Source organism: Meleagris gallopavo, chromosome 7, assembly GCF_905368555.1.
Source record: "Meleagris gallopavo chromosome 7, MGAL_WU_HG_1.1, whole genome shotgun sequence".
Lineage (NCBI taxonomy): Eukaryota > Metazoa > Chordata > Aves > Galliformes > Phasianidae > Meleagris > Meleagris gallopavo.
Window position 1 is genome coordinate 11,779,043 of NC_139410.1, and position 27,350 is coordinate 11,806,392.

The 27,350-nt window shown below is 37.0% G+C and overlaps 3 protein-coding genes across 25 annotated transcripts in view; 2 read left to right on the forward strand and 1 right to left on the reverse strand.

Moving 5' to 3' along the window:
- Positions 1-159: 159 nt before the first annotated feature.
- Positions 160-10,386, reverse strand: FASTKD2 (FAST kinase domains 2). Of its 2 annotated transcripts, none has more exons than XM_085228558.1 (12): positions 10,293-10,386; positions 9,061-9,816; positions 8,571-8,674; positions 7,267-7,375; positions 6,156-6,279; positions 4,468-4,607; positions 3,984-4,156; positions 3,413-3,573; positions 2,725-2,946; positions 1,845-1,929; positions 778-892; positions 160-297 (listed from the first exon to the last, which is right to left on the reverse strand). In XM_085228558.1, exons 2-12 carry the CDS (start codon positions 9,754-9,756, stop codon positions 178-180), a joined length of 2,049 nt encoding a protein of 682 aa, XP_085084684.1. In that variant the 5' UTR covers positions 9,757-9,816; positions 10,293-10,386; the 3' UTR covers positions 160-177. The 2 variants fall into 2 exon arrangements, with proteins under 2 accessions (XP_085084684.1, XP_019472575.1); XM_019617030.3 differs by lacking the exon at positions 10,293-10,386 and adding an exon at positions 9,937-10,266.
- Positions 10,319-19,905, forward strand: MDH1B (malate dehydrogenase 1B). 3 transcript variants are annotated; one of them, XM_010713483.3, is made up of 10 exons: positions 10,319-10,469; positions 10,893-11,005; positions 12,024-12,158; positions 12,322-12,464; positions 13,127-13,629; positions 14,697-14,838; positions 15,744-15,907; positions 16,533-16,672; positions 17,396-17,480; positions 19,162-19,905. In XM_010713483.3, exons 1-10 carry the CDS (start codon positions 10,448-10,450, stop codon positions 19,191-19,193), a joined length of 1,479 nt encoding a protein of 492 aa, XP_010711785.2. In that variant the 5' UTR covers positions 10,319-10,447; the 3' UTR covers positions 19,194-19,905. The 3 variants fall into 3 exon arrangements, with proteins under 3 accessions (XP_010711785.2, XP_019472589.2, XP_019472591.2); XM_019617044.2 differs by having other exon boundaries at positions 12,027-12,158; XM_019617046.3 differs by lacking the exon at positions 10,893-11,005 and having other exon boundaries at positions 10,323-10,469.
- A 141-nt stretch (positions 19,906-20,046) lies between these two features.
- The window catches only part of DYTN (dystrotelin), a 101,463-nt gene continuing 94,159 nt past the window's right edge, over positions 20,047-27,350 (forward strand). For 19 of the 20 annotated variants that reach the window (XR_014884511.1, XR_014884515.1, XR_014884504.1 and 16 more), the window contains exons 1-2: positions 20,047-24,216; positions 26,178-26,252. Coding sequence is in view for 1 of the 20 variants with exons in the window: in XM_085228560.1 (XP_085084686.1) it covers positions 24,171-24,216; positions 26,178-26,252 (121 nt within the window). In the remaining 19 variants the exon portion in view is untranslated. The remainder of the gene's footprint in view (positions 24,217-26,177; positions 26,253-27,350) is intronic. The other variant, XR_014884502.1, reaches the window with a different exon arrangement.

The following is a 27,350-nucleotide window of genomic DNA, read 5'->3' on the forward strand; positions in this document are numbered from 1 at the left end:
ATACTTTTCAGATTAATCAAGTAGTTGTTTCACTAAAGAAATTTATTGCCTCTTCCTTAAAGAAACACCCCCCTACTACAGGGTAGGCAGTTATGCAAAAACTGCTTGTATCTTCTATTAAAATCAGTCTGTTATTTAAACAGAAAAAAGACAGAGACCTAAAATCGTTGGTTTACTTTAATTATTATCATACAAATTCACTTCAGAAAGAGGGGAAATGTTTTCAGAATAGATTTTTTCTTTCAAAAACTCAATTGCACTTTCATTTGTCAATTCTTGAAACTTCTTGTTCAGGACCTGGAACAAGGAAATACAAAAGGATACATTATTTTTAGTAAACTACTCTGTTCCATAAACAAAGCCCAAAGCCTCCACTGATGGCAAGGCCAGAGGGATTTGCTGTGTTCTGAGAAGTTAATTTGAAGAATTAATTCTGTTAAAACAAAACAACAAACAGCAATTAAAAAAAAAAAAAAAAAGCAGAAATAATCCAAAATCACATGGATTTTTAGATACAAACAATTGAGGTGCTTGGTTGTTTTTTTTTTGTTTTGTTTTGTTTTGGTTTTTTATTTCTGAGCTAATATTTATTTCACTGCCAATACTAAGTTGTAGTTTGTCTTTCAGAGTTCCTCTGTTATGACACAGCCACCTTCTATGTTATCACTCCGATGAAAGCTCATAATTCCCTTTAGAGCTTGTTCTGCCAAACAAACATTCTCATTACTGCGATGATAACATGACCTAAACAAGAGAAAACAGAAGGACTCTTCTTACCAGAATCACATGATAGCCCAGTTTACTTAGGTGCCGCTTCTTCATTGCAAGATTCCCTTGGGGGTGTGTTGTACCCAAACAAAAAGCAGACGGAGGAACAAAGAGAAAAGCCAGTCTACAACCAAGAAGAGTATAAGACAGTGATTCAATAGTGCAGAATACATAGGTATCTTTCTGATAGGCTAAGTATTAAGACTACACACATTTCATTATCCCTTTTCTTTCTCCAGACTTAATTTCAATTTTTTTTTTTTAATTTTTGCCCATTTACCCAAACTCCAAGAGTAGAATTAAGTCCTTAAATCTCTACTTCCCCCATAATGAGAAGGAAATAGCTTGCTTAAAATTCCACATTTTGACAGCTTGTGCACCTGTTTTGATCATTTGCTAACACTCAGAATGTTACTTCTTGCTTCTTGCCATTAAATCCACTTAGAAATGTAAGAAAATGAATGCTTCGGAAATCAGTTTTTGTTTAATTCGCTAGCTAAAGCAAATTACACAAAATACATTGCTGTACAGTGATCCAGAACACAAAGGTAAGTCACCCAATTCTAGTTGAGCCTTACTGAAATAATGGATGTCCCACTTCAGTTAGCGAGAAGTCATTTTTCTCACAGAAGACTATGCTTTGTTTTCAAATAGTATTTCAGCAGCGGAATTCATTGCTAAAATGTATCACTGGGGTGCAAATTTTGGAGACTTAGAACAATAACTGAATTTTTAATTGGACACAAACACTTGGAATTTTACACCATAACGGTGTTTTTTTTTTTCCCCCCATTTTAATCATACTTCAAAATCTGTATCTACTATAAGAGGTTGAAACATTCCTTCCTGTGAAATTTCCTGTCTTGTTCTCCGAAATATAATTAGCCTCTGTCAGAAGAAGGTAGTGAGCTGAATGAGTTGTTTTTCTCAACGTGTGGCAATTTCTGTATGTTTCTGTGAGCATAAATAAGAAACCGTCTACTTTGCTTCCGCAAATCAGCAGAAATAGTAACTAGATAGAACAAATATAAGCAAAACTAGCCTGCTAGAAAAAAAATCCAGTTAAAAAAAGGCACCTTTGAACACTTATTTCAGCATGACTGTCTGCTGCAGTTACTGGGAGCACTTTCTTTCTGTCTGAATCCATCCAGATTTCAAAATCTGAAAACAAAACAACAAAATGTTAAACACTGCAAGAGTTTACAATTAACAACCTATGTAGCTCATTTGGAAGTTATTGGTTGCTTTTCCCTCCCTGCACCAATCTGAAAAGTTACAGCTTGCACACCTCCAGGAAAAAAAGGTAGGTTTTTTTTGCAATTGCAGACATAAGTTTATGAAAATGAAATCTTAAGGAAACCAGTTTGATCTGAGTCTGTCAAACGTACTCAGATTGTCCTGTAGTCTGATTTCTAGTTAGAAATACTTAATCTACAGATATCACAAAAAAACGTGCTAATCTGGGTTTGCTAGTAAATATAAATGAAAATGTAAAAGAAACCAAATGTTACAAAATGATCACCCTTCAAAGATCATATTCCATTTCATAAATGAAAGCTGAACTCTGCCAGAGCTTAAGAGAAGAAACAAGTCAGAGAACAAAAGGTGGTTTTTGTTTTTAATTTAGCTTTAATACTAAGATGTCAACTACCTGAAACAGTTGGACATTTTGGAATTATATGCAGATAAAATCTGCTTGCTGATGCTCAGCAAAAAAGTCCAAATCTGTTTTGTAAATAAAAGCAATCATAATGTTTTAGTAAACTGACATTAACAGAAGTATCCTAGAAAATAAGACTGACCAATCAAAGAAACCATTTTTTAAATGACTGTCTTCAAAACTTTACCTTTTACTCACCTGTAACCCATGCAAATTTGTTACCACCTTATTATTTTAGGGATTATAAATCTACATTAAAAAGTAACAGCATACATGACAGTAATTTGGCTTCGTACCAATATGATACTCATATGGCAGCTGAACATTTTGCCGAAACATGTTCTCATCTCCCAGAAGTTCTAGCAGTGCCTCCCGAGCCTTTCTGAGATTAACAGATACTAATGAAGAGAAGCTTTCAGTTGGCACAAATGCAGGCTTCACGAAGGAAGGGCTATCAAGTTCCATACATGTTCTCACACAGTGAAGCATTGTTTCCCTTTTTTCCTTGTAAAGATCACCTGAAAATGAATACAAAAATTTTACAGCCAGCGTATCAACTCTCAAAATTTTTCATTTTATTATCTTTTACAGTCTATTCAGAAACTTCAGATTCCAGGTACTAAAGCTGGTTTACAAATATTAAGACCTCCCATATTTTTAAAGATGCCTGAACTCTGTTGAATATAGAACCCTTACCTCTGAAGACACATCTACCATTTTCACCAATCTCACATTCATTTGTGTGCAAATTATTAAACTGTAGCCATCATGGAGCCCAAGACAACAAACTTGACGCCTTAGTATTTAATTAGAGAACATGGTGTCACTTAGGTCACAGTTACTGTGTCAGCTTTTTCTTGCAAATATCGTGTTCGATGCTAATGGAGTTTGACTTTTCCAAGCTATGAACTTTAGTACAATTACAACAAATTATGTATGAAGATGCACTATGCTTTTAAAGAATATGACAAATCAAGGCCTGACCTGACACAAGTTCTTCAAAGTTGTCCTTTTTCAGCAGCTGATCGAGTGCACGATGAGGAAGATATCCTAAGATGCAAAGTGAATACACTGCCTTCAGCAGTTCTGCGTTGGAAATCTGGGGAAGGTACTTATTCAAGCAGCTATGAAGAGTCTCATAAAACCTTTTCCAAAAGCAGAAGGAAAGTAGCTGAATACACAAATAAGGCTACATAAAATTTTAGTAGTTTTCAAACAATTTCAAAAATACAACATAGAAATAATTATTATCTTGTATAATCCTACGTTCTTTAAGAACATTCTTTAGAATCTTTGATGGTACAGCTACCTATCAAGAGACTTCGTAGCTTCATCAGTCTAGTTCCAAGAAAGTATCTATTTTCAGCTACAGAAAACAATTACTATGTAGAACAAAAAAATACTAAAAGCACAGCAAATTTACCTTACAGATTAATAAATCTAGATTATGGACTTTTTCACAATTGAAATCAAATACCACTTGCCATCTCATACATTTCCTTATATTACTCTATGACAGCTATGTAACATCAGACATTCTAAAACGAAAACCTACAAATGATGTTGGCCTCTGGGAATATAGTTGAGTCGTGAATACACTCGAAGAACAATCAAAAGGCTTTTCAAGTCCAGGAATTCAGAGTCTTCTGTAACTTTTTCAGCAAGAACACCCATCAGTTCACTGGGCTGAAAGCCAAGTGACTCAAAGGCAGAAAGAAAAAGGATAATCTAAAACAAAAGACATTTTTATAAGGTCAAGAAAGTCAGTGAAGTGGATCTTATCCTTTGTTTTCAATAAGAAATGTTTTTAATGAAAACAAACTTTTAAAACCCTAACATCCTTTTTATTTCTTAATTTAATCTGCAAGTCAACAAAGAGAAATGCATTTATGAAAATTAACTGCATGAATTTCAAAGTGACTTTCCTAAAAATATATTTTCCAGAGACCAAAGATACACATGAAAAAAGGTAAAACAGAATGAACCATACGTTGCTTATTTTACTGCTACTACTGTAAAGGACTTGGTCTCAAACTCACCTGTCTTTTGTCCAAAAGGCTGACAACAGAATTAACATAGTCTGCTACTGTTGAAAAGAGTTTTATATTACGGTACTGTAGACTGCAACAAGCTTTCAGAATAAGAATTAATTGCCAAAACGGAGCATCGTGAATATTCTCTGTAACATAAAAGAAAAAAGAACAAATGATACAAATCAATGAAAGCCTGAGTTGAAAAAGATGAAGTACTAAAAAGCAATGCTCTCTCTGAACTCCTACGCTGTATGCTGCAATGAGTGACATGCATGTCATAAAAGACTGCAGGAGAAAAGAGCACAGCTACAATAGTACAATCATCAACTGTAGACTTCATTGCTTCCTCTGCCAGAGGACTCAAGACAACAGCAGGAAAATAACTGAATTCACATCCTCTGAGTTGTGGTCAGTGGTTTTCTAGGCTTAGCATGAAACACCTCATTTCTTGAAGTGCTGAGTACTGACAACTACACTTGAAGACAACGAAAGCTGTGCATCATATGGAGTGATTTGTAATGCTAGGTATTCTTAAATAAAGCAGGCCAAAGGAATCTTGTATTACAAGACACTTTGACCTGAATCTCTGTCTGCTGTTTAATTAGAAAATGAGTATCACCACTGGGTCATTTCTTCACTTCTGCAAAAATTAACTCAATTTATGAAATACATAGTACAATTACAGTCAGGTCCCTAGATATGGGAGAGGGCACTACTTTCTTGAAAGCCCTAGCAACTGAGTAGAACCTGTAAAACCTGCTAGGGAGTTCCCTTACCTCAGGGCCTCAAAAGATGCCTCTCTTTCCTCTTCCTATTCTATCTCCAGCTCTGAAAGCGAGAAGTTTCTACCGAGAAATAAATCACTGTGCCCAGAGTGCAATTTGCACAATATGCAGCAAGTCCTGAGAATATGCAGAAAAATGTACTGAGTAGCTGCTGACTCTGAATGCCACATAGCCTGTGTCTGTGTGTGGTAGAGTCCTATGTTAGAAGGCTGTACGTTGTAGTTAAAGACTGCATCCTAATCCACAGAACAAATAAAGACTGTGTAAGCAACCCAAATATTTTTGTTTCCTAAATGTTAAGAATATTGTTTTGCTATCTTAACAGTTTTTGAGATATACATTCGTATGTATTTTAAGTGTGAATAAATACATAGACTCTGCATACATAGGAAATGCATTATAAAGGTATGAAGAGAGGTGAGAGTATTAACTTTCATTTAGATTTTTTAAGCTGCAGCATGAGGTTATTAATTAGTGTTCAAGAATGAAATCCAGCTAACCAGGGAAGAACTGTATTCCATTTAGTCTATCAACAAATTGCACTAGACCACCAATCTTTTAATATTTATTTCCCATTCAGAATTGTTTTAAAAACTTATCTGAAATCTACCTTTTATTGCTATCCTTCACTTCTTTTTCCAAAATAATGCATACAGAAGAAAATCGAAGAAAAAAACAACATAATTAAGGCAATGTTAAAAAGGGTAGAGACTACAAGAACTATTTGTAATAAGTAATTTTCTGTCTTGTCACTCATGAAATCACTCTGCATTACTGTCTTATCCTGTAAAACAAAAATGTTCCCTGAGTTTTAAAGGAAATCAAGAAAGGGATGTGAAAAAATAACGAGGAAGAACTTGGCATAAGGAAGGGAAATTTAATAGCAATCTTTTTTTTTTTTTTTCTTACCCTGGATCTTTTTACTGCAGGCATTCAGGATTGGAATGGAACAATACTTCATTGCAACAAGACCCAAAAACACACGGTGAGCATTCGGGTAAGTCATGTGGTCTATCTCTCTCAAAACTGCCATCTAAAGTGAATTAGAATTTATTAAATTCTTCATTCTCCACATACACTACCATTGTTGTATTATGAAAAACTTTTCACCAAAACTTTCCCAAATTTCTTAACCTATTCAGACTTACAAGAAAGAAAAAGGAGCAACAGAGAGCAAAAGCATAAAGTAAGTTCTTTCAATTTCTCAAAACACAATTAGAGCAGATCTCTGTCACTTAGCAAGTTCACAGCAATTTGCTTTGACATGGATTTTTTAAGAGAATTCTCAGTAAAACTTATTTCCTAATTCTGTGAATATATACATAGCTAACTTAAAAAAAAAAAAAAGAGTTTTTAAGAGTAATTAACATAGTTCACATTTAAATTACTGCAATTACTAGTTTGGATGGGTTTGAGAGCTATAAGCCTTGAACATGATCCAACCCCATACTGAGTAGAACATTTTTAATACAAACATCCAGCCTCAAATGTGCACTGAGGCACAGAAGAGCAGCTCTAATACCACAGAATAGACTTCATTTATAGAAGTAGCAATTAGACTAATAGAAGTGACAGCAAAAATGGGTCTAGCTTTACTGGATATTACAAAAAACAATATTCATACTGCATGCATATCAACAGGTAAATACAAAATGCACCTACAATAGAAATTATACAGTTTTATGTCAGTCTTCCAGCTACAGGTTAGTAAAGGGAATCAGGGAACAGCCTACACATCCTTCTGTGAAATACTATGTGGCCAAACCAGAGGCAAGGGAACAACTATTTTACTGTGTCAACTCCTTTTGTGCAATTTCCTTTGCTTTCTGTCCCCTTTCATGGAGTAATTCTTCCAGCTTCAAACTTAAGATCTTTTTACAGATATAGCTGGACCGTGATTCATACACCAAAACCTTTGTGTAATTTCTTTGTGCACCTGGAAAGAACCATATACAATTTACAAAACAAAGCAAAAGCACAGGCTTTGTGGAAGTAAAAATGAACCTCCAGACAAGTTTACCTCTAATTTCTTTTTCAGAAAGATTGGAGCATCCTTTCCCATACATTTCATCAAGTTTTGCAGTATAGAGATATCTCTGATGCTTGGGAGTCGCTGCTCTACTAGTAATCTGAGAAAGAAAGAAATGCAAGGCCTTGAGACAGTTTCCTCATTTCAGCAAAAACAGGTAGATACCCCCATTTTCTTTCATTAATATATTCCCAAGTTAAAGCAGTAATTCCTTCCTCATCTTACATCACTTATTTGCAAGGCCAGCACAATTTTACATGATGTAGCTGAGGCTCAGTTGGAAATCATTACATCGGTACAGTGATATGTTTTTTTTAATGCTTCCTGATACCTAAGTGCTGTTCCTCACAAACTCTGAATATCAGAAACACCTTCCTTGCTACTACAGGTGACTGCAAATGTGAATGCTGTTAAGCATTGAGGAATTAACACTTCTGTAGAAAACAATATGTTTTATAACATCCAGGAAACTTGGAAATGGACAATGACAACAATCTTGTGCAAAAAAATGAGCAAGCTGTTCTGTGAGCTGCAGAGACAGAAGGAGATATCATAGCACATAAGTGCACGATGAAGGTGTTCCATTTTCCCTGCCCTGCCTTTTCTGGCTCATATGGAAGTACTGTAACTGTTGTCTCTGAATCACTCTTAAATATATCTACACAACTACCAAAGCACAAAGTGTAACTGTCTAAGGCAGTGTTATTGCTCTGAAATTCATTGCTGCAGATGCTGTTCCCTCAAACGGACGGAAGAATAGCCTATAGGTGGATCTCCTGCTTTCTACCTACAAGAACTGTGTACCTGAGCTTACAGGAAAACCTGCTTTTTGTGTGTCACTAACACATCCACCTCTTCAGAGCAGGGCCTGACTCAGGACCAAAAGAACTAAACTACTGCAAGTTCTGTGCTAGACTCAGTAAAAAGAATCTCATGTGAGTCACAGATTGGATACCCATACAAACCTCATTGGCCTAGAGAAAATCATTAAAGTCAAAGAAGTAATTCTGATAAAGCACTCGCCTGAATGCTTTGCTGCATTCACAGATAAACAAAATCAAAACTTGTTTCCATCTTAATTTTTCCTTACTAAATTAAAAAGAAATAGGGCCTGGCTGTTGAACAGTATTTCTCATCACGAAAAATCAAAATACTTTAAAATTTAAGCTAGATTCATTACCTCTTTCTTACAGGTAAAATATGTATTTTATGCACAGATATCCCCTCCATGATTTTTAAGACACATATATTCAAACAATATTTAAATATTTAAATATGTAAGGTATTTTTCTCACTGTAATCCAGCTTGAAGAGCGCTCACATTCTTGTCTTCATCCATCCTGGCTAACGTAGTTGCCAAAACTGACATACAGCGGTTATCCAGTTGATTGAGCTTCTCCTGTTTAAGAGTTTTCACAATGCTAGATTACCTCAGACCAGTAAAAATTTCTGAAAAGAAAACCTCTTAGTTTGTACCTGTCATCCTGTCTTCCTATTAGAAGTCAGTTCATAAGCTTAAGTCTCCACTTACCTCCACAGCCTCCAACTTCATTTGAAAAGGGTAGCGATTTTTCAGACTTCTCTCAGTTACATGTGTGAAATCAGGCAGTGGTTTAAAAAATGAAAGAAACTAGATGTGCATACTGATTAACTAAGGGAGCCCTGTTTCCTCCATACATCAGACTAAACCAGAGACGTAACCCAAACCTCTCTGATGCTGTACAGCCTCAAAAAATCAACGCTGGTATTTTGGCCCAAACTTCCACGAGGGATTTTGATACTTACTTGGCACACCCTCAACAAAGTCTGGACTAAGAGAGTGTTCTGAGGAACACCGAGGTTCACTACAGTGTGCAGACTGAACACCAGGTCGCCCCGTGTCATCCTCCTGGAGTGCTGCAGCAGCTGCTGACAAAGCCTGACAAAGGCCGGGTGCTCAAAGATGAGCCGCTTCTCGTAGCGCCGCTGGTCTTCTGACATGTTTCTCAAGAGTTTCCACATGGTAGTTAAACAGTTAGTGAACTGCTTGATGGAGACAGCGGACTCTGAGGCCAAGTCCAGTACATCGCTAGGACAGGCGCACTTATGGAGTCTGTTAAAGAACTGTTCATTCTGATCCTGGACTGCCTTCGCTCTGAAGCTCTGCGCATCCAACTTGTCCATTTCCAAGGAGCTTTGCGGAGCCTGCTCGCTCAGCGCAGCCTCACTATTCTTTTCCTGCTGTACTTCATCACCTGTGCCGAAAACATCTGCCTTTTGAGACAGAAATTGAACAGGCGATCCACGTAGAGAGGGAAAAGTATTTAGAAATAATTTCCTGTAGTTCACATTCTCTAGATGATCCCTGTGCCTGCTGCTCCGTACAATGCGCCCGCTTGTAGGAGCTGACGGTCTGGGCCCAGGGCTGCACCTACACAAGTACCTGACCGCCTTCAGCAGGTAACCCATCCTATTATTCATTTTTGTCAGCGTCTCACACATGGATGTGAAACACCCGCTCAAGATCAGGGATCTGAGGAAATCCTACCATTGGAAACCGGCCTGGAAAAAGAACATAAAAACATTTACGTAAGTCAAGTGGAACTGATACGCAACAGACTTTCAGGCTCTTAAGTAATATTGCCATGGAAAAACACGTAAAAGTAGCGGCTGGGAACGGACCTGCAGAGGATTTTATTGGGTCTCTCGCACATGTAAGTGGCACGCCGGGTGCCACCTCTTACTCCGATCTATGCTGCGACTAAAGCCACCTCGCCGGGAGAGAGAACCTCCTCCCACCGCCCGCCCCGCAGGCCGGCCCGCTCCCTGACGGGGCTCCGCAGTCTGCAGTCTGCCCGCTGCCTGCTCGGCAGAGCCTGCCCAAGGCGGCCGCGCCGCCGTGCAAAGCCCCGCTGCCGCGCAGGCCGAGCGGCCCTTGCCGGCTCCCCGCGGACAGGGGCCGTGCGGCGGCTCAGCAGAGCTCACGACACGCGCGTGTGACTGCAGAGGACCGCGCTCCGCCGCTCAGCAACGGTTACCTCGCTGCCGGCGGCGCCATAACACCCGGCCGCCCTCCGCGCGCGCGCTCTCGGCGAGCCTCGCGAGACGGACGGAGTGAGCCGAGGGACAAACGGTCGCGGCGCGCGGCACGTTGCTACGCAACGGCAAACTGACCGTTAGGAGTGGCGCGTGCATGGCCAAGCTGGTGCTGGCAGGTGAGGCGGCCGTTGGGTGCTGCGTGGGGCTGCGGCGGCCGCTCCTCTCAGCTGGCTCTGCCGCCTTTCGCGCCTTCGCTCTCTCTTGAGAGCGTCTCTGTCCGTCGCGCCGCCGCGGCCGCTTTCGAGTCAGCTCTGTCACCCTCATTCCGTCGGGAAGCTTCTCCCTCTGCTGTGCTCTCCTTCACTCGTCCGCTGAAGTACCGCTTAGGCGTTGGCTGAAATACTCTTGCTGAACTGAGCAAGAGTTTGGCCTCTGAAATTACCCTTTCTTTGCTGATTAATTTACTTGCCCCGACGCTTTTGGGAACTCGTGTGATACCGGTCACGCAGGCTCTGTGCCAGTCTGGAGCAATTCAAAGAGTATTTGACTCGTTCGTATCACAGAGCCTTCCCTTAGCCGTGCCGTTGCTGCTCTCGCAGGTAGGGCAGGCTGCCCGCAGTACGCCAGAGCCGAGCTCCTGGCCGACTACCTCCAGGCTAACCTGCCTGACTTCAGCGTGCACAAGGTGGTTCAGCACCCCGACACGTGGGAGGTAAGGAGCGCAGAACTAGCCGTCGGGCCTGGCACTCCGCTGGGAAGGAGTGCGCTCACCTCTAGTGGGTCTCACTGTCCTGTGTTGGCATCTGGGTAGGCGAGCACAGGTGCTGCAGAGCATTGGCTGTGAGAGCCAGCATGAGGGAAAGTTTGGATGCTGCTTGTCTGGTGTTCTTGTCAGTCTTACCACAGGATATGGACGTAAGGTGAGAGCTGAGTGGAACTGTGTTTAGTTGATAGGAAGCTGAAGTTCATCATTTCTTATCGAGCATATATGGCTGCTCAGCCTGCTGCTCACAGTAATTTTTTGCGCATTCTGTATAATGCTTCCACTGTCATCAAGAGGATTTCTGGCATTCAAGGGCTTTGCATTACAATGGAAGTAATCTCAGGTATTTATTTACAGTACGGACAGGCCTCTCTGAGTACTTTGCTGTATGCCCAATTGTTCATTCTACTTGAAGACAATATTACATATTGCTGCATCTAGAGTGTGGTCCCTATAAAAAACTGAAAAAAAAATTGCAGTATTACATAACAAGACAGTACTGTGATGTTTTTACCCATTATACTTTGCTTGACACCTCAGCCAAGTAACTCAAATAGTAAAGTGAATAGCAGTTAATGTCTGCAGCCTACTTACCTCCCACAGAAGTTACCTGCTTACTTTCTTAAGGAATCCTGAGATTCCTTGCTGATTTGCAACATTTCTGTGTTCAATATCACTAAGAGAATAGAGCAAAATTACAGCAGTAAAACCAGGTGGAAGTAAAACCAGGTGGAAATTACTAAGAAGTTACTTATTTTGCTCTGTTGCTGAAATATTGTAGTATGTCAGTGTAACTTGCACTGCATGTCAGTATAACTGTCAGTCTGCCTTTTTATGCACAGTTATGTGGATAAGTTTTAAACGCTTGGTAATTATGTACTGAGAGGAAATAATGTTTATAGCTGTGACATGTAAGTGTTAACATGTGAACAAATATTAAAACCTTCTGGGGTGATGTTTGCATTAGCAGTGGCTTCATGATGTTTGTGAAATGAATGGATGGGAACACAAACGGTCTCCAGTTGTTTGGAGAGAACTGTTGGACCGTGGAGGCAAGGGTCTGCTTCTGGGAGGACTTAATGAATTTCTGGAATATGCTCAGGTAATGAGCAACTCTTAATACAGTAAGCCCATCATTTACATCTTCTTATAACATTGCTGATTTTTATTCCTCCTTCAAATGTAAAATAAAGCTATCCTTTTCAGTGTTCCCTTGCTGTGTTTGAGCTGTCATTTGATTAAAGAACATCTGTTTTTGTTCCTAGAACTATTACGGCATCACCTCAATGAAGCTGACTGAGGAAATATTAGAGATTGCTGAGGAGAACCTGCAAGCACACATGGAATCTGAAAAAGAGCAGGAAGAGATTAGAAGTCTTATCAACCCTTTGCAGATCTGGATCACCAGGTTAGAGTAGTAAAAAGAGTATAATAACAGTTTCAGAAGAATACAATTTTTCTTATCACGTGAGGTATAACCAGTCGAGGTTATACATGAATCCATGTAATTTGCTGATTTGAATTAGTTCCCGCATCCCTCACTATAAGCATTCACTGTATGAATTGAAAAGTATTTCTATTTTAGTTGAATTTTGTTCCACTATAAGTGGCTGATGTGAACAGGTGTCAGTGAGCCCCCTAGATCACCTTGTGAAAAAGCAAGTATTTACAAAATAAGCTGTAATGCAAATATTTTACATTAAATATTTTTTGAAATATTTAAATAGTCTTTTGCAGTTCTAGCTATAGAAATGTATGTATTTCCTATAGTCCCATTAAAATACCTAAGATAACCTTAAAAAGACCATTCAAAATCATAGTTCTTTAGTGACGTTTTTAAATGACAACATCACTTGAAATGCATAGGATGAAAAACCTTCAAATGAAAGAACATTCCAACTTTTTAATTTTAAGATGTTAAAATGGGAGAGCAATAAAGGATCCAAGCTAGTTATCTTTTTAAACACAATCAAATGCAAAGACAAGATCTTTGTGTTTACTGATGTAATACTTCTGTACAAGCAGTATACAGTGGTTAACTATAATTTGTCCGTATCCTTCTTTTATCAGTGCATCAGCTCCAACCTGCTATCAGCTTATCCCTCTGCTGGCAAGTGGCGATGTGTTTGGAATGACCACAGAAATCAGTATTCATTTGCTTGATGCGGTCCAGTCTAAGGAATGTCTTTCTGGTATTGTAATGGAAGTTGAAGACATGGCATTCCCACTTCTCCGTGGTATTTCAGGGCACACTGAGATAGATAAGGCTTTTCTTCAAGCTGATGTTATCATTGTTCCTGATGATACCATTTTAGAAAGAGACACCCAAACCCTTGAGAACTGCATTAGAGCAATGAGTGAGATCTGTCAAGTGTACGCTCCTCTGATTGAGAAGAATGCCAAGAGTGGAGTCAGAATAATTTCTGCGGGAAAAACCTTTGTAAACCTTAAGGCAATGATGATTATCACGTACGGCCCATCCATTAAGCCTGAAAATGTCATTGCTGTTGCAACATCCTGGGAAAGTGCATCTAAAGCCATGCTAGCCAGGAAGCTGAGTATGAACACAGCAGGTGAATATTTGTGTGTTCTGGGAGCATTTGGGGAATTCAGCGGATAGACATGTTGAGAGCACATACTTTAAAGAACAGTATGGTTGATGTATATGCAAAAATGCAAGCACAGCACTGCACCCACTGAATTGCACAGCTGTACAGAATGCCAGAGTGTGACTTGCAGGTGCTACTGTTCTCTTTGCTGACTGCTATCTGAAGCTCTGCCTGATCCCATAAAAATCAGTTTTCTTGCCAAGTCTTGTACATTGTCTCTACTAGGTTGGAATATACTAAGCTGGACTGAACTGTGTGGCAGATGAGGACCTAGAACTTGCAATTGCATTTACACTTGGCAGCGCATTATTTTGGAGAGACGCAAACTACTGTGAATAAGCATGACAACATGCTTCTGTGTGGATAATAAGAGTGAAGGAAATTTGTGTTATAGCATTATTTCTGGGTTAATTGGTTTTCTTTCTCAGATTAGTTGTCATAACTTGGTCATATTCACAGAGTTCTGGACAGCACAGCAGGGCTGTGTTCCAACAGTCTGTTCAGCATCAAGATTCTCTCAAGCGCTGCAGTGGAAAGAACTAGTAGTCAGTAACAGTGATATTTGGGAGCCTGATAATATAGAAAAAGAAGTTAGCAGGCAGAATTGTCTATCAATAGTTTATTTCAGAAATTCATTTTGTACCAAAGCAATAATATTTTTGAAATATTTTTAATAGATTTCTTTTGAACAGTCTGTATTTGCTTGTACAGAACTTTAGATGGAAGGTTGTTGTATGTTTGTAATATGATTTGTTTTGTTTTCTAACAAATATTTACTAGGTTTTGTCTATTATATGTAATAACATGATATTAATTGAAGTCCCATTACAGATTATGAAGAGGTTTCATATTATGTTATGGAGAACTTTGATGTGATTTTCAGATGAAAACATTTTTGCTATTTAAGGCAGGACACTGAAATGAAAAATAGTTCATTTTCAAGAGGACTTCCAGAATTCATCCAGTTCAACCTATACTGTGAAAATATTTGTCTTTCTCCTTGTTAATCTTTGTATTTTCCTCTGTTGCAGGGGTTAAAGATGTGATTGTTTGGGGCAACATTTCTGGCTGTATGTACATTGATTTGTCACATGCAAAGGTTTACAGATGTGACAGTGCTATTTGGGGCCCAGCTAATTTTTCACGTCCTCTGTTGAATTTGATCCATGATAGGTATGTACAGGACAAATTTGTTTTTTAAAGTAAAACTAAATAACTTCTCTACATCTGAGTTTATCTGAACTTTTTAATGAACATCAAGAAATATGATTGTTTTCAAGATTTGTCTTTGACTAGCACTGTACATAAAGGAAAACTTAAGCTGAAGTACTAAGTTTGCAAAAGAAGTTGAGTAGTTCCTCCGACTATACATAGGTCTGATTCCTCTGCCAACTTTGTTTAGAACTATATATTCCTACATAGTAAGGCTTTAAGAAGTACTGAAAAGCCGGATAGTGAATGAGATGTCTAGTATGCATGAAAAGGCTTTGAAACAACACTAAGCATATATCTGCATCTTGTCCCTGAATTAAATTGAATTTATGGCCTGAGGGAACTGATGTTGTCAATTTCCCATAAGAAGATTTGTTAATGTGTGTTAGAAGGATACGTGACATCTAAATAGCTTCTAGAGAAAAGAGAAATAGCAGAGAAAGGATGTTTAGAGTGAGAAGACAGCTGATGTTACAAGTACTTAGGCCTGGATGTGCAGAGCTCCCATTCTGGTGTAAGCCTTCCAGCATTTACTGGGTAGCAGATATTTTTTTTGTTCTTTACCAGTACTGTGCCAAGCAGGGATTGTGGTGCATGAGTGGATTCTTAGGTAAGACAGTAACAGATATAAATAGTAATTATAATAGAGGTCATAACTTGAGTAAATGACCTTTCACAGACAAATAATCCTTGTTGTCGCCTCTTCAGCTCTTTTTACTAGACCTTATTTTCTGTCTTCAAGTGCTTTGCCTTCAGCAAAGTCTGAATAAATTGTAACTGTTATCTTCACTTAATTCTAGTTCTGTTGTCCTGCTCTTCCTATAGTCATCTCAGGGCTTCCCTCCCACCCTCCTTTTTGTTGTCAGCAAATGGATCAATTCAGAATTTATGTCTGCACAGAGTTCATCAAGTTCCCGTGTCTGCCATTATGCAGGAATATTACCTGCTCATGCAGTAGCCACTGCATTAAGATACTGGTTCCATGGTTCTCCTCCTGGAGAGATTGTTTCTATGGGAATATTTAGTGAAGGTAAGTCTACTTTTGCTTCACATAATCTTTAATAGCTTCCTTGTAGCCTTCCACAATTTCTATAATGTGATTTTTTTTAATCTTTTTTTTTAATTTAATAAAAAAAAATCATAGTATCATTGGAGATTGGGACTTTTTTCACTATAATAGCCTGCAAAACTACACAATTATGCTATCTTGAGCTCATGATTTCATATTCATTTCTTAAAAGTGCCTCTTAGGTTAATACTATTTTTGTTGCAGATTGTCACTTAGTCTTTTAAATGTATGTGGTTTGTGCATGGAATCTTTGTAATTGTTAGAACCAAAGGTATAAAAACATGTTCTTCTTGTGAAAATATGTGGACCAATAAATTGAGTATTACACTACAGCCATTTAAACCTTGTATGAAAGAAAAGATTTACACTTTTTAAAATGTAAAATTGTTATGTATCCATGAAACTAAAATTCAGAGTTACAGACAAAAGGAAGCCCTTTAGTCTTTGAATTGTGCAGTCGGTCTCTGTATTGAGATCTTGCACAGTTACAAACTTTTGCAAATTTGTAGGGCTTAATCTTGACACTGCTGAAAATGTGGTTTATAATCATAAATAATATGTTTGGGTAATTTTTCCTTCTCTGCAGGTCAATTTTGCATTCCTGAAGGGATTGTCTTCTCTATGCCTGTGAGGTTCCAGAATGGTAGCTGGGAAGTTGTAACAGAATTAGAAATTAACGAAAAAACACAGGAAGTTCTGGATCGCTTATCCTATGATCTGATACAGGTAATGATTTTGTGCATCTGATGGCATGCCCATTCTGCTGCCTATGGATACATTGCTGTGCAACTTGGAGTACTGAGAACCTTATTGCAGATGTTAGGCATATGCCAACTGTACACATGAGCTCATGTATGTAAATCAGTATTAAAAAAGATAAGGTAGTATTTCTGTATTGAGATAAATAGAATATTGTTCTGCTCCCCAAAAAGGAGACGATAACACAAGTTTACATATGGAAATGTAAAATTTGCTCTCCAACATTCTGCAGGCTTTGTGCAAACTGAAATGTTAGCTTTAAAGCTTTTACATTCTGTGGTGCTGATTTTAATTTTGTGTTGTATTCAGAGTAGTTCTGTGCCAAGAAACATGTCTTCCAGGAAGCTTATGGCTGTGACTCTCTATGAATGAAGGCCAGACGTTATTATGAAAAGGGATTTTTCAGTAAATACAAAATCAGCAAGCAATAATTTCATCATTAGCTATTTGTCATTTAGTGAGACAGAAAGAATTTAATTTGGTTAAGTATTAAAGTACAAAAAGGACTGGTCCCATATTCCACATCCTACCATCAATAAAATATTTGTCGTCTTCAGTCACAGTGGTTTATATGTGCCTATTATCTTCACTTGAACATATTTTAATTTTGTGTGACAAACTTCAATGAACCACGAGTAGGTAGCATTAAAGCTGTTGTTTTTTTGTTTTTTGTTTTTTTTTTTAATTCAGGAAAAGCGCATTGCACTAAAGGAAATAAAAGAAATGCGTCCTTACAGAGCTGATAAAATCACTACTAAAAAAGATTTGTGTCAAGGTGGGTTTTTTTCCCCATAAGAGATAATACCAAGTTTTAAGTGAGAATTTAAGTCATAGATTCTTATTTTATGTCCCTTTCCTTTAAACTGAATATAAAATTATTGAGGGAGGAACGTAAATAACAAGTGCTTGTCTGATAAATCCTGAACATGCCGCGGGAAGTCTGCATGGCAGATGCCTTATTTTTATAAATTTCTTTCATGCCATTCACAGATAACGAATATAAAAACTGAGCATGAATAATACATTTAGGATAAAAGTACTAGTTTTTTTCCAACGTAGAGTGAATATAATATATTTTATTTTAGATTATTATTAAATAGTACATCTATTTAAACCATGTAACTGTTATAAGAAGAGCACTTTCAGTATATAACCTACTAATGGTTTTTGAAGCAATTCTTTACTATTCTTTACCCTCCAGGAATAAAGTTGAATTTCTAGCAGAGAAAAAAATAAAAGTAAATTGGAACTCAAACTCCTCATTTTTCTGTTTATTGTAATTCATTTAATATTTATGATCTACAAGGTAGCCAGAATGAAAAAAAAATTGAGACACCCAAAGAGGGCAGACTTTAAAAAAAAAAAAAAAAAGAGATTCTTTATTGCTACAAAGAAGGCAATGTCAGATGCCAGTAAGAAGCACTCACATCTGTCACTTCTTCCAATTACAACAGATGAAAGATCTGTTCAAGATCTCTAAGTTTTAAATTATTTACCCATTTTGCTTCACTCACTAACAACATGCCAGTTTTATCATTAATTAATTTTACAATACACAATGATACGACAAGTTTCAACTAAAAACCTATCGAGCAACTCCAGTATCCATTGCTAATATTAGGAGCGGTGGGAAGTCTGCAGACTGCATGGTACAGCTATGGCAAAACTCCCTTGAATCTGATCTACTTCTATGCGAATACGATGTTTCTGTGCTTATTCCTAATCTTTTGTATTATCCTTATGTATTCCTTCTAGCTTGCTTAGTTTGGACTATTTTTCATTTCAACGTAACTTTACTGTCTTTATGATCAGGTTCCCAAATCCATACGTTTTCCCAGGCTCTCCCTCTGTTCTAGCCATTTCTTTCTACATCCAAATCCTACTGGCCTTTTTCCTAGTTATAGGTTGTTTTTTTTTTTTCTGTTTTCCTTTAGAATTCTTTCCAGTACTTTAGTTCCTGCACTTTGCATGTGTTATCTACCTACCCGGTGATCGAATACATTAAGAGACAGGGTAAATAATGGGGCAGCTATTTGGAGGCTGATGCACAGAGCCCTTAGTGAGCACATCAGCCTTTCTGTTATCCATGCTCGTTTCTCAGAAAAGAACTACCGACACAAGATGATTTTCCTGATAAATGCAGAATTTATTTATTCCTCTAATTGTAAGTTTGATTAACCCAGACAGATGATTCCCAGTTAGATAGGAGTGTCCTCCTCTCTGCTGTCTACTTGTGTGGCACTCCTTTTCTAGAGCAGCCCTGTTCCTGTAGCTGTTTTAAATACTTAGCAGTGAGTCACTCCACTGCTGGCAAATAACGGTTTAGTTCTTACTTTTCTGACAGGAGCATCAAGGGCCACAGTATTAAAAAATTATCTAAGCTTATCTCTCTGCAAGTTTAACCTTCTTTGGAAATCAGCAAAAATATGTACTGCTTTTGCTTTTTGTTTTTACAGAGATGGAAGCTTTTCCTACTGGCTCAGTTTAGCAAGAGTTGTCCTCAGGAGAAAATGGTGAAAATTCCCTTGCTAAAACGATGTTTCTATTGTTCAAAAGAGTAAACTACAAAGAAATGCTAAGTGTTGTCATAGCTTTTATTGTGTTGTCTTCATCCAAATCTTGGAAATCAGTAGGTGGAAAATATCTCAAGAGCAGTATAAGTCTTAATCTAGAGACAAAGGAAAACGTTCACTCAATTTAATGTGTCTAGAATTTAATTTATGCCCAACTTCTTCAGATGAATGAACTGTTTAGAAAAAAACTCTTTCATGTCTGAAATGTTCATATTAGGATGACTTTCAGCAAAGTTTCACAGAGCAGTGGTTTCATAACTCCAAATTCCCGCCTCTTATGGTGGTTGTAGATTATGATAAACATCTCTAATGTGAGAATGTTTATTCTTAGGCAAGATTGATTTTTAGTGCAACAGTTTAACTGTGTGCATCTTCTTGGTGACAAGATCATTTTTATCTCTGTTATTCTATTTCATTAGTTTCATAGGGACTGCTCATACATTTCAAGTCAGACATACAATTAATTAGGTCCTTGTCTAAACCAGGTTGTTGAGGAACTGCTTTCATTTTCATGTCTTCAGTATGTTAAAAGATGGGGACTATGATAAATGAACTATGATTGTACTTGCTAATTTTTTATCAGTTGTGAATGTTAAAAGCAAAATAAAAAGTTTTCTATTCTTCGAATGGGACTCATGCAATTGGAATAACACATTTTTTTCTCTTCAAGTGGAGCTTCAAACTCTTAGCAGGGATAGCCTTCATCTTACGTGAGGAAATCAAGAGGAGTTTGTGTTCTTTGCCAGCTGGTGAATGAGGAGTTCATAGAAAAATGAGCTTGGGAAACCTGGCTTTCACAGGGGAGATGGAAGTGAGAGTGTCGTTTCTTACACAAAATTTATATGGGAAAAGCAAGGTTTCACTGGTACAAGTATCTTCATGGGGAAGTTCACATGGAAGTTGTAGAGGCAGGAGTTGTAGGAAGTCTTGAAGTAGGGGGCTAGCAATCATTAATTTCATATGGAAACGGTCTCCAGAGAATTAATTTCTAGAACTGTATGCATAGAAAATTGGTTGAATCTCTAGGAGAATCTGGAGCCGGGTGTCTTGGGAGACTATAGGAGAGAAGGATGCTATCAGTAGTTTTTACAAACTACACTTGATTTGTTTCTTATTCTAAGACAGGAACTTCTGTAAAATATATTTAAATTTATGTTTTTCTATATGGAGTATGATCTTGTAGTCTTTTTAATATTTGAATTCTTTTACTCTCCTGTCGAGATAACAGTTCAAACTACGCATTTCAAGCACAAAGAAAGCACAGCTGTTAATGAGAAATATATTGCAGAAATGTTTTGTTTCTATGCAGACTTACTGGGCTTCTGAGTTACTGCCTGAGAACCATGAAGAATTTCACCTCGGTGTTTTAGAGGAGAATGAGAAAACAATGTCTTGGACATCTCTTATATCCAAAATTACTCTAAATAATAGTTATGAACTAATTTGCAGTAACTAATTAGTGGCCTGCGAGGAAATTCAGATCTTTACTCAGGGAAATATAACAGAATAGAAACTAAAGTTTCTTGTCTTTTCCTTAGGGCTGTATGAAAGAATAAAAATAATAGGAAAGGTAAAATATGACAATATATTCAAAGTTGATTGTATTGATTGTATCACGTTAGACCTAGTCATATATTGACAAATGTGGGTTTTCTGTAAGTAGTAACTAATTGCTTGTGCATGTTTTCTCAGAAGTTACTGCTGGGGCTGTGTATGCAGGGTATTCATAGCTTTGATGAATACTATATTGAGAAATGTGTTCTACAGTGAGAAACATGACAATTGCCCTTCAGATAAATGGATATATCTAAAAAATGTTTTATATATTCTCCATATTTGGATCTGTTGCAGTGTGTGTAAGCTTTCTGTGTAATTGGAACATTCCTTATTGTAGGACACTAACACTAGGGCTTACTATTTTTTCTTGTGTTGTTGCACCGTTACAGCCCTTTTGCTGCCTTAGTGTTCCAGCTTCCACCTTTTCTTTCCTCTCTATAGCAACACTGTTTCTCAGCAACTGGGAGACGCTTTGCAGAGACCCCTCAGTTGAAAAACATTGCACTCCAATGATAAGAAAAATTGGCTTTGAAACAAAGATCAAAGAAGTTTTATCTTGAATTATTGAAGATATTTATTACTAATTAATTAGTGTTTTCTGTTTTGACTGCTTAGACAATTACCTGATGCTTTGATCTGGGCTGTTGCTAGGCATTTGTTGAGAACAGCATTCATTTAAAAGCAAAACCTTTAGAACTGTGTCTTGAAGTCAACTTCTAAGTGCTACAAAACTACTGGACTTCTCTGAAGGTGTTTTCTGACCTATGGGCTTTTAGCAGCTAGCTGAGATAAAGGTAAGTGCTGTTACTCTATTTACAAGGAGATGGTAATTTCAGCCTTTGAACACAACATGGAATGTTTTCACCCTTTTAAGGAAACAGAAGTAATTGTACTTTATTTTATACATATTTAAAATGTTGCTCATACATTGTCTGACTGATTTCAAAAGAAGGAAGGCTTCTGTGATCAAGTCAATTGATCTGTTGAGAGATTTCTGCTTTACTTGATCTGATTTGTCTTTTTCTGTATTTTAACTTAATTGTACATTATGTTTAAAAGTGCATTTTATTTGCTAAAGAACGTATTCTGAGAATCTGTATAGACATACAAAATACATATAGGTGGTTAAAGCCTGTTAAATTTCTTGCACTTTATACTACGGTGCCAGAATAAGGCTACTGTCGTTCTGCACTTAACAATAGTTGAGTTAGTGGGATTAGAATTTATAATTATAAAACTTATTTCCTGTACATTTGTAACTAATTTTATAATTCTTTTTTGTTTTATGGAATTGCTCTTAATTATTAGTAAAGGGCACATACATCCAAAAACACTGGCTGAAATAGCTATCAGTGACCATTATTAATTCAGATGTGATGTTTTAGTAGATGGATGATCTTTTTCCTTCATATTGTATTCATTATGAGGTAGATACGCAAACAGTGGAGTAGATCCCACTCATTTCAGCAGAACAGTCCTAGTGCAGTCAGGAGCTGGCCTGTCTGACGTTATGATGTTGCATCATGACCACTAGTTGAGTAAAACACTTAAGCACGTACTTAACTTTGATACCTTCCTTGAGGACCACAGTACAGATGTATAATGTATTTATTCGTATGAGTAATTTATAGGGTAAGCATTTCACTGTACTGGATGGAGAGCTCGTTATCCTACCTAAGTATCAAGTGCTAATATATTATGCACACTGTTAAACTCAGTGAAGCCAATGGAGCTGTTCTTATTAGAGTGAGTAAACTGAATTCTAAGATAGGTGAGTTTAGCCTGTGCATTTTTATATTCATCTTCTTGTTTTGTTTTACATACCTTTGGTAGAGAGACAAAAGGAGGAAAAAAGAGGCAAGTTATATTTTTGTACATCTGCCATTTATCAAACGTAGAGTTTAAGTTGCTACATGTGGCTTATGTTTAATTCACTGCTTAGGATCTTCTGATTTCAGTGATTTCCATAAATTGATTTTTCTGTCAAAGTATGCGGAGACATACTGCGCCCGTTTAGGAGTAATTGCATAAGCAAAGTTACATGCCTATGTAAATGTTGGGCAGAACTGCAATCTTGCAGAACTCAAGGTTGAATTCAAGCTGTAAACCTTGCTAAGGGAAGAAAACAGTGATGCTGAAAAAGGAACAGTGGTGTTTCTTTCAAAGAGGATCTTCAATAAAAATGGAGGCATTGTACTCTATAATGAGGAAGTAATAAAAGCAAGTCTGAATCCCATTATTTTAAATATTTATGGATTATTTAGAAACTGAAACACAAAGTTGCAACTTCTACCGATTATGATGCTGAACAATATATTTATGATAGATTAAATAATTATAGATAAATGAATTTTTATGCTTCATAATTGGCCAATATTCTATCATGCTTCTGGCAAATGATCAATGACTCACTGCAAAAATGTCAAGAAATGTCGAGCAGTGAAAGCTTGGGGAAGTTTTGTTTTAATATCGAATTTATTGTTTAGGCTTCAGATAGTTTTCAATTATTTAATTTTTATTTCTGCTGAGTTTCCATTTCTTTTCTACTGTAATCCATATAAATAAATATATATATGTGTGTGTGTGTGTGTGTGTATACCCTTTGGTAAATAAATAAATATCTTTGGTAACTTATGCCTGTTACACCTAGTGTTTTTCAACTGTAGTATTAGCCGACAGTTTCTATACCAAATTCAAATTTATATTATTATATTCAAAAATGTAATGTAGTTTAAAGTACTAAAGACATAAGTTCTGACAGTAGAATTTGTTTCTGTTATCATCAGTGACACAATTACTTTCGCATTAAGGGATATGTTAGGGAGCAGATTCATGCTTAAGCTTCCTTTTTCATTTCCTTCTGAGGTCAAAGAAGGAATACTGTCAGCTAACCTGAACACTTTGGTTTGAAAATTTTAGAGTATAGACTTGCAAGCAATTGCAATCACTGAATCTTGACAGCAGTCTGGTGTAAAGGTATACTGTAACTATCTTGAAATTATACGGTGTGGACTATGTGGTAATCTTATATGTAAACACTGGACTCCTGAATAGTCAAAGATCTCATTTCCTGTTCTTCAACTGCTTTCTGAACAGTTTTCTCCTTCATGCAGTTTTGCAGTTAATACAGTTGCCCCTACTTTATCCCAGGCAGAGATCGTGCAAATTTCTGGTGTTTCTCCACACCTGACACCAAATCTACTGTGTTGTTTTATATAATTCTGTTTAATTTCATCTATGAAACACATTCATTTTTTCAGATTGTTAGGTTTGATTGGAATGGTTCAATATGCCTCAGTAATGTGATTTTCCACTTTGATTTGTTTCCTTATAGAATGTCTAATCCCATCTGCCCACTTAAAATGAATCCAGACTTGCAGGGTAAGGATTTTTCTCATTTCTTACCAACTTCTCTCAAAAGATATTTCTCTATCTGTTTACAAGGAAACTACCAAATTGTAATGAAGTACACAATTCTCAGAATCTCTGTGCTACAAAACTTAACTGACAAATTACACAGTTGTCTTGCCATGCCTGCTTTTACATCTGTCATGGCACCTTCCCTGCCATTACCACCTTGATTCATGGAATGATCAAGCATGCAAAGGTTATGTTTCCAAATTTACAACATAAATCTTTTTTCACGTGTTCTAGAATAGGCATGAAGGATGGCTATACACACCCATTGTAAGTATAAAACTGTAGATGATGTTTCATCTGCTACGCAGCCAGTAGTGCACAATACAAAACTGAAAGTAACCAGCTGAAGATGTCCTATACATGTAGGAATTCTTTTGTCAGCATCTCAACATAAGGCATTTATGGGTCTTGAGGTAAAATTTGACTCTCTGCAGAATGATTGCATGCTGCTTTTCTGCCCAAGGGGAAAGTATGAGAAATATGTTTAATTGTTCTGTCTTGCCAAGTAGTCTCTCATAAATAATTAGCCTGATATATTTTATACATATATATTAATTTTTATTTATTTATTTATTTTTGCTGTTGACTTGTATGCTCATGCAAGTGAACTATTGCTTGACTGGCACAAAATGCCTTACTATGATACTAGATATTGCCTACCAGAATGAATTTGAACAACAGATGTAGTGAAAACAAGTTTATTGCAAATGGCTGTTAAAACAGATTTTCCCTATTTAGAAAGCCATCTTGTGTGTGGAAAGTATTTAAGATGGATTCTGTATATGTTTCTAATGTTTCTAAGTAAGAAAATAAACATTTGGGACTTACTGATTAGTACACTGAAAACCGTGGGAATCAGAATTTCTTTCAAAAAACCTTTGGATCACATTACTAAAGAGAACTGATACTGCATGGAAGTAAAAGCTCATTTTTCACATTGTATGACATGCTACTCTAGATCTTGAAATAGTACCATGAAACATAATGTGACAAGAGCAGAAGTAGACAGATGGTATGGCAGATAGGTCTTATTTCTATCTGCTGCATCTGGGAACCAGCAGAGCCCATAATTTGCTGACTATTAACATTAGTCTGGAACATTTGTGTGGAACCATTGCACACCGATTGGCCCATTTCCATACTGAACAGATAGAGAGTTAAATGAATTATTTCTGCCTGCCCGGTTATGTGTATTATTTGTTGCTTATGCTATTGTGATCAAGACCCTTTTTTTTTTTTTTTTTTTTTTTTTTTGTCGAGCGGCTCTAGATATGTGTAAAGTAGCAGGCATAAGTCAAGTTCTGAAACCCTTACTTTCCACACAGAAAATTATGCTTTAGTGATGTGAAATGGATGACTTGAAATAATGTAAGGGCATAGGATTTAGTTGAGAAACTTGAGTGAAATTACTAAGCAGAGATGTCAAAAGCTAGTTGCCCTGGTAAACCGCTTATCTTATGAGACAATTCCAGATGTTGGTCTTGGCAGAAAATTTGTTTAGTGCTTGGAAAAAAGGGCATCCAGAACAATAACTCTGCTGTACAGACTGACAAACTGTTCCAAGCAGAAAAGCATCTCTACTCTGACCAAGAATGTGTTTTGCCTAGAAGTATTGTTTCAGTATGATCTTACCTAAAAGTACACATACTGCATATCCATTTTTCAGTGACTTAATTCCTGAAGAAGCAGGTGTGCTTTGACTGTTAAATACAATTTTTCTGACTCATCATGCCACTGGCAGTAAGACTATTTTCCTCACAAAGCTATGGGAAAAATAAAGAATGCTTTCATTTTTGTCAAAATTTGTCAGAATTTTCCTTGAAAAAAGTGTGGTGGGTTTTGACCAAGTCAAAATTAGGTTCAGGGGGTTTTGTTTGTTTGTTTGTTTGTTTTTAATTACCTACTCTATTATTTTTTTTCAGAGGCTTTCAATGACATTCAGAGCTCCGTCTACAGAACAGCCTTAAAACTACGCTCACTACAAAGTCTGTGCCAGTGTTAGTAGATGAAGAAAATTATTTGCTTTTACGGGAAGAGGAATGTGTAAAAATTCTGTGTTGCTGTCACCATGAGTTATTACATTACTTTCCTCTCTCATCTTCCACCTGAAGAATTCAGAGTGCATTATAAACGCTTAAGAGCTAGATAGTTCTTTGTATACAGATCAGTCTTCTCCTTGTTTGAATATACATTGGAACATATTAATAAATTCTAAATGCATGAGAGAACTAAGATGTTATTTCTATCTACATTGTTATATAGACATCTCTGGCAATTAATTAATCTTTATATATTATCTGTAGGAGTTGAGTTATTGGAAGTAATCATAGATAATCAAAAATGTGTATACAGGCACTAGAAGAATTAATGAGAATTACTATACTACAACATTATAAATATTATAATGTGCATATATTATAATGTTACAAGTATTAATGAGAAATATTATAAGTATTAATGAGAACAAACCAAAATATGACAGGCAGAAAACCCCAGCCTAGCATTCATTCTCCCTGCATTTGAAGTAATAACTCTGTGCAAGCAAATGGAACAAAGCCAGGGGCACCTAGCTTGATTTGAAATAACTGGATCTAAATTCCATATTGAGATAGAATACATGGAAATCTTGAATTTTCCAATGTAATAACTACATTTTTAACAACAGATTGTTAACAAGTCAAATGTTTAGGGGAATGTCAAAAGACGTCTAGTTTGTTGGTTGTGGCCATGTGTATTTGAATATGCTCTTCTGTGAACGAATATGGCTGGATTTCAGCCCTGGCATACTAAATCTGCCTGCTGCTGCTGTCACAGCATGGAGGTACTAACTCACAGAGGCACGGTTTTCATTAGCTCTATTGCTTAGACCTCCATTTTGCCTCAGCATTCATAGAAACTACTCCACTTACCCTCTTCCTTTAACACTGGTGACCAGAATTGCACACAGATGGAGCTTCACCACTGTCTAGCACTGATACTTTCAGTCTTCACTGGAAAGACAATTGGTGACATATTTTAGGGTCTTCTCTCATTCTTCAGCAGCCGTATTGTTTTGAGAGTGATGAGAGATGAATACATGCATATACTCCAATCAT